At 38.0% G+C, this 9,959-nt stretch overlaps 1 protein-coding gene across 1 annotated transcript; it reads left to right on the forward strand.

Moving 5' to 3' along the window:
• Positions 1–74: 74 nt before the first annotated feature.
• On the forward strand, positions 75–9,726 carry BLOC1S5 (biogenesis of lysosomal organelles complex 1 subunit 5). The gene is made up of 5 exons (XM_033078682.2): positions 75–189; positions 1,381–1,463; positions 3,576–3,705; positions 5,311–5,369; positions 7,607–9,726. Exons 1-5 carry the CDS (start codon positions 75–77, stop codon positions 7,784–7,786), a joined length of 567 nt encoding a protein of 188 aa, XP_032934573.1. The 3' UTR covers positions 7,787–9,726.
• The last annotated feature ends 233 nt before the right edge of the window (positions 9,727–9,959 follow it).

The raw sequence follows: 9,959 nt of genomic DNA on the forward strand, positions 1-9,959 counted from the left end.
GGGAGGCAGGCACGGAGGGAGTGGGGAAGGGCCGGGCCGGCCCGGGCTGCGCTGCCCGGGGCCCGCCGAGCGCCATGAGCGGGGCCGGCCCCGCGTCCCCCGGCCGTGGCGGCCCCGCGGCCCCGCCGCCCGCCGACAGGAGACGGGACTCTCCGGCCGCCGGGTCCCCGATCCAGCCCATCATAAAGGGTAAGGAGGCAGCGGTGCGGGGCCCAGAGGTGCCGAGCCCGGGGTGGAACCCCGCGGCAGCGGCAGAGAGACGGCCCAGGGGCCCCGGGAGCGGCCGGAGTGTCCCGGACCCCCCCCAGGCCCCGCCCGACTCTCCAGGGTTCCAGCGCTTCCAGCGCTCCCAGGCTGGGCAGTGTGTGCTGGGCTTTAAAGCTTTGCACCTGGGAGGCTTGGCTGGCTGTCACCTCTCAGAACTGGAAACCGGGGTGTCTCTGTGGCTTTCTTTCGGGGAGCCGAGTCGGCCACCCAGGCCCTTGCCATGGGCATGGAGTTTCTTGGGAAGCTCGCTCATTAGGTCTTGTTCGCCCAAGTTTTGTCCTGGTTAATCCCTACACAGAAGCGTTTGCACTGGGAAGTGGTTTAGCCCATGCTTTATTTACTGCAAACGTGCGTTTTCTGATTTTCCAAATAATCGTTCTGCAGTCGTTTTGAACGTGGTGGGATTCAGGATATTGAACAAACACGGGTGGATACGGTAGAGCCAGGGCAGGTCCATCAGCTGGGGCAGTAGAACGCATCCTCTAGATAGCAGTGCCGCCTTAAAGTCTGTTTTTGGGACTACGTTGTGTATTTTTTGAAACAGTATTTGCTATGCTCTCACGGTGCTTTTCAATTTAGCAGGCTTTTTTCTTTATGACAGGCAAGCGTGTTTCTCCACATATACTTAAATAGTAAATACTCATTTCCAAGACTAGAAATGGCCCTAGAATACAAGAAAATGCTGACAGTTTTCCCTTGTAGTGAGGTTTCCTCCCGTGTCTTGCTGCAGAAGACTCCCACTCTTACTCTGTGGATCTCTTTAAGCTGCAGCATTTAGTTCTGGTCTTTTACCAGCACTAACAATCAGATATGGAAGCTGTACTGAGGAGAAAGAGGAGTGAGACAAAAAGGGTGCTGAGCCACAGAGGAGAGCATTCTCCTTTACAGAAAGGTGTCTTTGGCATCTGGAATACTGGTTTGTTGTGTTTTTTCTAAGCTGGTGGTTTGCTGGATAGATAGGTTACCCTACAAATTCTGTTCTGGTGCTCTTTTGGTTTTGTATGCACTCGATGAGCAATAGTCTTTCCTCACACTGAGGTATAGTGCGCTGCCTATGTTGTGTAGCCTGCTGTGAGAGAAAAACTGAAATTCTGGCTTTCATTAATCTTCCAGATGTTGGAGAAGTCTATTCAAGACTGCTGGATCACCGACCAGTAATTCAGGGAGAAATACGTTACTTTGTTAAAGAATTTGAAGTAAGTATTTGTATCTTATTGGATGCTGGCAGGCTCCGAAATTTTGAACAGCTTTAGAGTCTTTTTAGATATCATAGTAGCTATATAGCTTACTTCAAAAGTGCTTGACATGGATTTTTTTACCCAAAATAAAACACCTGTAGTATATGTCTGCATCTTTAGCAAACAAGGCAGTAATTTAGGACTTTTTTAAAAAACTTTTGAAAAGAGCATGTGTTTTTAAATTATTTTTCCTGCAGAAGACTGGCAAATAACAGGAGAATAACATCTTAAAGTCCTAATATCTTAGAGAAGTCCTGTTGGTTCAAGGAAGGTGTTGCTGGCCAGTGTGGGTTTACATCTTATTGAGAAACTACTTTGTGCCTCAGCTGGATTCAGCTAGCATGGATACATTTTTATTTTCTTTTTTTATTGTTGCACAAGAGAAAGTGACGCTGTTGGAAGAGAAGAAGAACACTTTGTGCGAAGGAATAAATTCACTGAAAATTAAATAACTGTTATTTGATTGGCTGCAAATAAGGCTAAAGTACTGAATGTGTAGGAGTGTTTATATACAACTTTGCCTGGAAAGTATAATTTGGTTTCCACAAGATGGCAGCAAAAGTTTAGAAAATTTGAATCGTCTGCCAGGAAAAGGCTGTTTCTGTATAGATTTTCTTTCTTACAAAATGTGTAATTTTAAACTTTAACTGAAAATGCAGTAACATCTCAAAATTCGAGTATACAGGCCTGATTTGAATGACATTAAAATGTCTTTTCTCCTCATTCCCCCCCAACCTTGATTGTAGCTTATATTTCACGCAGGTTTATTTTTGTCTCTGCTGGTTTAGCAAAATACAGATAGGAAATAAAATCTCATCACATCTGTATAGTATGGACTTGAGAGTCACAAGAAATCATTTCTTTTTTCTGCTTTCCCTAACTAAGCTATAGGATACAGTAAGTCCTTTTAAATGTCATTCCACAGGAAGGAAATTATTAAACTCATAGACAAAACTAGGACTTATATCTTTAGGTTGGTAATTCATAGATTTGTCTCATTTCACCTGAAGTCTTGTTCTGTTTCTTAGACAGATTTAAGATCTTCTTAGATCTTTTATTGAAATTTAGTTACTGGTGTGTACTTCTATGAGAGGAAAATAGCAAAGCAGAGGGTTGTTTAAATTTTTGCAATTTAGAATTTCTTTTAAGTGGGCTTAAGACTAGTGGCACCCAAAAATTCCACTTGTTTCTAACTTTTAAGATATGAGATACTTTTTGATTGCAATAGGACATGTGCTTATTTTTTCAGTGATTAGCACCTCATGTGCAAGGAATGGAGATTTGCACTCAGGAAATCTGAAGCCTGTTTAATTAAAGAGTTTTACTTGTCTGTGCCTCTGTTTCTGATGTTTTAAAATGGGTGTGGTGATCCCTGTCCCCGTTCATGTGATAGAGTATTTTTTGTTTATGTAGAGTTTTTAGCCAAAGTAAAATGCTGGTGAAATTCAGAGTGGGAATAGTGCTGTGACTTCAGAAAAATAAATTCTTTTTAAATTTAGACAATAAAACAAGATCTTCTTGTACTTGTCATTAATCAGTAATGACTAGAAGTGCTGCCTCTTTAGTCAACATTACATTACATTATTTTTTAGTCAACTTCATTGCTTTACTTCAGTTAAAACAATTTCACTTGTTTTCACCTCCTGCCATACTAAATGTGGAGGGTCAGCCATCAGGCAAGCTAGGTTATTTCTCAGTAACCAACTGAGTTATAAAAATGAAGTGCTTTCAAGCTCTGTTGCTCTCTGTTGTTTTAGAGATGCTGTAAATTATCTCTACAAAACAGGACATTTTTCCTTACAGTATGTAAATAGTTAATATTGTCTTTTCTCACAAGGGCCAGAGGAATCATTCAAAGGATTTTTGTATTTGAATGTGAAGAGTGGAATATTGCTCTTTTTTTTTTTTTTGGCAATTTTTTCTGTGTTGTTAAATAAGTAGAGTAACACTTTAGTAGACAATGGTCTAATCTTTGAGATTAAGCCATTAGTTTATCAACTGGGAAACCATCTTTAATTTGTGAAGTGGAATCCCTTGCTAAGCACTCACTTTCTTTAATTTTTGTGGCAGGAAAAACGTGGCCTCCGAGAACTACGAGTACTTGAAAATCTAAAAAATACCATCTTTGAAACAAATGAACGTGTTCTTCCAAAGTGTGAGCAGGCAATGCAAGACAATTTGAGTGAAACCTTCAAGAGATGTAAGCAAGTTGCTTCTTATTGCTCTTGATGCATCATTTTGAGTAATTTAAATAATTTGGATTCAAAATATGATTTGTTAAAAAATTACCACACTTGGGTGATTTTCTATTCTTTATGTGATTTGTTCTCACTTCTGTGCAACTTTAAAAGGGGAGCAACAGGGATTTTTTTGGATACATCATAGTCCAGCTGATCACCTCTTGCTAAAGCTTACATTAAAGTTTTCTGTTGATTTAAGTAGAAGCTGTTTCAGCACATTCTTTTCCTATTCACTTGGAAATAGCGCTCCACATTGACTAAAGCCATGGACAAAATTTCAGTTTCCTGATTTGTTGCAAGCATGCTGTGGTGTGACCTTCAAGTTTCTTAGTTTTCCCACAGGAGTGCATAGTACTGTCTCCCGTCACTTAAAACAAAACTTCCTGCTATATAGCTATGACAGTATTATTATTATTCAGTCCTAAATTGGGAAGTAATAGTAATTGCATGCTAATCTTGGTTTCATCCTTAATCATATATTTCTGCTCAGATTTTAAAAAAATTTTTGAAATTTTTGCGAATTTTTAAGTGTTCTTTTTTTTCTTACTTGTTTAGCAGGATGGCTCCTTCAAAAGAGATTCTAAGAGAGTGTGGGTACACAGCTTTAGCTGCCGAATTTATGCAGTTGAAACATGCCATTGTGGGTTTTTGTTACAATTTGTGTGTGGCATGTTGTATAAACATTTAATTTCCTGTAACTTATTTATATGGCTTCTGGCATATGCAGAATAGCAAATGGTAGATGGTGCTTTACACACCAAACAGATTACATTGGAACTTAAAATTTAGTCATGCAAATAAGATATCCTAATACCATCTAACTTCTTCAATCCTGCTTCCTGAATTTCTAATGGTCAGCTGTGCAGTACATCTTCAGTAACAGAATCCCAGAATGGTTAGGGTGGGAAGGGACCTCTGCAGGTCATGTCCAACCTCCCTGTTCAAGCAGCAGCAGCTTGAGTGAGTTGTCCAGGATGTATTGATTAGTGTATTTAATTCTGTGTGTAAATTAAGTGTTAAATAAGTTGAGGGAGGGGGAAGTGCGTAGGAATACAGTTCCTATTTCCATTGACAAGTTTTCCCAGGCTTAGTCTGGGAGGGAAGAGATAGACTTCAACATGAAGATGTACATGTGGAATCTATACACAGCTGATGAAGAAAAAATAAGGGGAAAATCCCCAACTAACTAAAACATAGTTTGGTCACCTGTTTCTACTTACTGACTTGAGAGTGGCTTTTGATGTCTTCTGAGGTGCTGAGTAGTGCACTCCAGCTCATCAACAACACTAAGAGTGTGGGCACAAGAGGACATCACTGCCTTCCTGCTTTTGGCTTCTAGAACATACAAATGTTGAACTCTGCAATAAACCTACTTACTTTTCTAAGTGTAAAAGTTGTTAAGTGTATAGCATTTTCTGCAAGTACAGATGACTCTTGGGCAGAGTTAAGTGACAGAGTGGAATATAATCTTCACCTTGCAACAGCCTTGAATCTTCTAAATCCCTTTCAGGCAAGTTTCTTTTGTTTACAGCAGCAGCCTGATCTACTGCAATTTGTTGTTTCAGTGCAAGCTGCCAACGCTATGATCCGTAGACTCCAAGAGAGAGAGTGTGAAGCAAAAAAGGTAAAGGATGGATGGATGGATGGATGGATGGATAGATTTTTTTTTTTTTGTAATCTAAGGGTCTTGTGCTTCACAGCAAGTTTGTCTGCCTTCAGTATAGCAAAACTTAAAAACATATGTTTCTATACCTTATATACTTGCAGTAGAACTTCCTTTGGGGTGATTTCTGCACTTATGAAATGCACACTGCAAAGTTAATGGATCTAGCTAACTCTTTCTACAATCTCCTGGTATATGGAAACTATTTTTTTATTTCCTTTGCTTTATTTTCCCTCCTAACTCAGACTATAACATTTGTCACATACAGGGAAAGCTTAAATATTAAAAAGCTTGTTTTCTGTGGAACAAAAAACATCTACTAACCTACCAGAATGGAAATGTAAATCTTTCCTAGTTAGCTGAGAACATTGACCATATTATATATATTGCTTGTTGAAAAGGAAGTGTTTTTTTTCACTTGTGGATGGGTTATTTAATGAAGGGCTATATTATAGGAACATGCGAATCACTGGAACTTTTTCAGCTGGCTACACTTTGCTTATTTGAAATACATGTGCTCTGAATCTAAAACCTGGAAAATTACACAAAAAATTAGTTTCATGTATTCCCATTACTACTTCTTTATTGTGTTCCTGTGTTATCTCTTTACTTGCAAAATGCCATTGATAATAATTTAGTTCAGGAAAAGCTGAAGCCATTTCCATGACCATCAAGCAAAACAGGCTGTGCATTGATGGATGTAAGCTGATAGTCATGTTTTTCTTTCCTTATTTGCAACTGATGAAGATGGGCAGTCCAGTTGCAATTGAATACTGGTACTGGGCAAACAGCACACGTCTGAGCACTGACAGAGTTTGGTTGTGTCTGACATTAGAGTAGATACTCATTGAGAGGTAGGAAAGTCTTACAGTTCTGCCACTGCTTGAAATAGAACTTTAATAAGGCATTTATGACTTAGAAAATGAACAATCACTTAGAATGGTGACTGTCCTTTTTTAAAAATATTAGCTGTATGTTTCCACTTTTTTTTTTTCCCCAATATGTAGTGAAAGAGTAGTTATAGGTATCCAGGATACATAGCATTTCTTAAAGTTTGTATGGTAAGATTTTTCGCTTGCAACTTTCCAAAAGGAAGAAGTAACATGTAGGTAACTTCTTTAAAAATATAGATAAAATTTGTCATTGTAGTGCAGCCACTTGAGGAGAAATACCTTTTGCTTACTTTTCTGAAATGATGCGTTCTGAAAAAATAATGATATTTTGGAAAAATGTAGTGTCAGGTTTGGGTATGTAGTGTGTAATTGTGTCAAAAAGTGTTTGAAACACCAATGTTTCAAAACCTATTGCATACAAAGTAGTGCACAGGTCAAACTGTTAGTGTGCACTGGTGTATTTTGTCAGTAGATGTTACTGTATCTGTTGCAAACAAAGTGGATCTTGGCATAGTGTTGTTGAAGTGTATGAAAGGCTGCACTGAAAAAAGTAGTGTATTTAGCCCTTGCTGTTTGATCTTGAAGAACAGCAGAGAGAATGTTTAAGAATACGTAAGTGTGTTCCCAGTGCCTTTAGTTGACAAAAATTCCACACATAAGAAACAGTTATTGCTGATGCACTGAAAAGGAGAGAGGCTAAAAAAAAGGAGGATTAATCCTCTCTTTTGCTGGGAGATGGAGCAAATGGAAGAACAACTTCCTAGATTTATTTTGGCTTCTGCATCTGTAATGTAAGGGTACCAGACAATCAATACAACTCACAAGCAATCCACAGAATTACATTGTGTTTTGTCATGTGCATTGGATGTGTGTATGATCTCTTTTTCTAGATATGTAGACATTTTAAATTTTTCTTTTCAAGATAAGATACTGAATAGCAGACGCCAAGCAGTAGGAAAGTATGAGGGGAAAAATAACTTATTTATAAAGGAAGACATTAATCACAGTGAGAGCTAGCTGGCTAAAGCAGAAACACTAGGTGCCAGTTTCAAAACATTAATATCTCTGTTGTTGTATTTTATAGAAATAGCATCACTGCTAATACAATCACATTAATAGTATTCCAGACATTTTGCCACTTGTTTTGGATTGGCTATACAAAAATAAGTGTTTTCTTTTTAGTTTCCCCTTTCCATATGTTTTCTTGCTAGTTTCCATAAACTTTAACATTATGTAGCTCTCATTAACCTCCCCTGTTTTACTATGGAAATGATTGTTTAAAACTTTGTATTTTCCTCCTGTCAGCTTCAGGCAGACAAGGTGATGGCTCGTGAGGAGAAGTGCATTGCCCACTGGGAGGAGTTCATGAAAGAACAGCAGAAAAAACGCGTGGAGGTGGATGAAGAGCACAGAAAAGCTATGGAGCGCCTCAAAGAGCAGTATTCTGAGATGGAGAAGGAACTGGCCAAATACGTTTCTTTTTAAGACCTTTTTTAATAATGCTGGATTTGTGCCATGCTCAGTTGCTTCTGACTTAAATTGAGGTTCTTTTGGAAAGCTGAAGCTGATAGTAAAAAGGAGAATTTCCTCTACTGACTTGGTACAGGAATAAGTTTGCATACTTTCAACTTAAGTGCCTATCTATGCTTTTTTGGTTCAGGGCAGGTGGAATGCCAGTATTTGTTTGTTGGAAGGTGGAACTGAAATCTGTGTGACTACATCAGCTCAGGGAGTAGCAAACTGGAGTTCTCTCCCATCAGCAGAGTATCGTATCATTTGGGAAAACAGAGACTAATGTAATATCAACTACCCTGGTGTGCAGCCACAACCCTTTCCCAAAAAGTAGGTTAATAGATTCCAGCCATAGTTAGCTGAGAATTCACTGGGAAAACTCTGTATTCTGCTTGTAGATTTCAAGAAAATGAAGTTGTTTTATGGAATATTTTACTTTGAAGATTAACCAGTGAAAGTTCTCAGCAGTGTTTTAAATCCAATTGTAATTCAAACTTTTGGGTTGTGTGTTCAGTATTATGATGTAGAGTTGCAGTTTGAATGGTTTTTGTTAACATAAAAATTGTAAGGTAAGCTTGGTCAACAATTCCTTTTTTATTTTTTTTTTTCTCACAGTAAATGTCTCAGGCATCTCTTTTTAAGCTTTACTCTTCTAAGCAAAGCCAAAACAAGCTAAAAAAGTGATCATGAAAAGCATATCAGTCTTTGTATTAGCTTTGTAGCTAGTACAGGTTTACCTTAAATATTTGGCGTGCTGTTGATTTACTTCAGATAAGCTTGTCAGAAATTTATGAAGCAATTGAGGTAAGATTTTTGTTTCTTTATCAGAATAACAAATGAGCAGATTAGTAGTTAAATGCCTTGTAATACTGATCTGCTTTCTTACCAACTTTTACAGCATATATGAAGGACACTCCTGCGCTGCTTTCCTTTATCCCAAACTTGCAGTTACCAGCAGTGTAACTGAAGAAGTTAACTTAATCAGTTCATTAACCAAGGAAAATGAGACGTAGTACCTTAATGAAATTTGCTGCAAGCTAACCGTTAGTGCAGGAAATATCTTTCCATAATTTAGTTGGTGTCCAATGTAGAATGGAAACAGGTAAAAATAAACAGAATTTACGCGTTACCTGTATTGCAGCAGTAATATACCAACAAGGGTTGCTTGTGTAGGTTTATGGCTTGGTTTCAAGGCTCCATTCTTGGCAGCATGTTGATAGTGTGATTAAAGTTAGTAGAGGAGATGGAATAAGTATTTGAGATTTCTTTCAATAACACTGAATTCCTGCCAAGCTGCTCTGCCTGCTACTGTAGGCCAAACAGCTTCATCAATCATCATCGTGTATCTGGACTGAAAAGAGGATTTGCCAACACTGGGGCACGCTGGAATGTTGTTAATTCTCTGTTCTGAATGGAAAAACATAGAAGTCTCAAAAGGATCCCACTCATGAAAAATAGGAAAGCCTCTTTTTTAACAACTCCTATCTGAATAGAGGGTGACTTTTGTAATATTTCTCAGCTTGTGTACCCATGATGAATGTTGTAACTAAGCTCAAACTTTTCATTTAAAAAGAAAAAATTAGTTCCTTCTTGTCTTTAGAATTGGGTGTGGAATAGTTTTGTTTGGAGCACAGATTGGAAATGGATTCTTTTACCAGATTCTTTTGGAAATGATTCTTTGATGTGTATGTGCTCAAAGCCCAAATATCTTTGTAACAAAATGCATTTAACTGCATACTAAATTAATTTTTATTTTTGCACTGATTATTTTTATTAAGATTTAGATATCTAATTAACTGTGCACTGGAGCTGTAGGTTTTAGTATTTCATCAATCTGAAGGCTCATAAGCAATGATGCAAGTGTTGTAAGTTGGATATTCACTGGAAAATAAAGTGGTATTTCCAAAACCTGAGATGTATGCTTCTGATTTTTTTGAAAGCTTCTTAAGTACTAACATTGAAAATGTGTTCCTCTTTCTGAATGTTTTATGCTGAAGAATCTTTTATGCTGGAGATAATTTGAAAGCACACTTCTTCAAAATCTGTCTACCTCTTGGTGTTAATGTTATTGATTGTGGGGACTAAATGAAAAACATCTGTTCCTGAAATAATTTCATTTAGTAACTTTCACCTTTTTTTGCATGAT

This window comes from Catharus ustulatus, chromosome 1, assembly GCF_009819885.2.
Source record: "Catharus ustulatus isolate bCatUst1 chromosome 1, bCatUst1.pri.v2, whole genome shotgun sequence".
Taxonomy (NCBI): Eukaryota; Metazoa; Chordata; class Aves; order Passeriformes; family Turdidae; genus Catharus; species Catharus ustulatus.

Coding starts and splice junctions, on each gene's coding strand:
- BLOC1S5 (XM_033078682.2), top strand. CDS start 75: ATGAGCGGGGCCGGCCCCGCGTCCCCCGGCCGTGGCGGCCCCGCGGCC. Junction 190..1,380: donor GATCCAGCCCATCATAAAGG/GTAAGGAGGCAG, acceptor TTAATCTTCCAG/ATGTTGGAGAAGTCTATTCA. Junction 1,464..3,575: donor ACTTTGTTAAAGAATTTGAA/GTAAGTATTTGT, acceptor TTTTTGTGGCAG/GAAAAACGTGGCCTCCGAGA.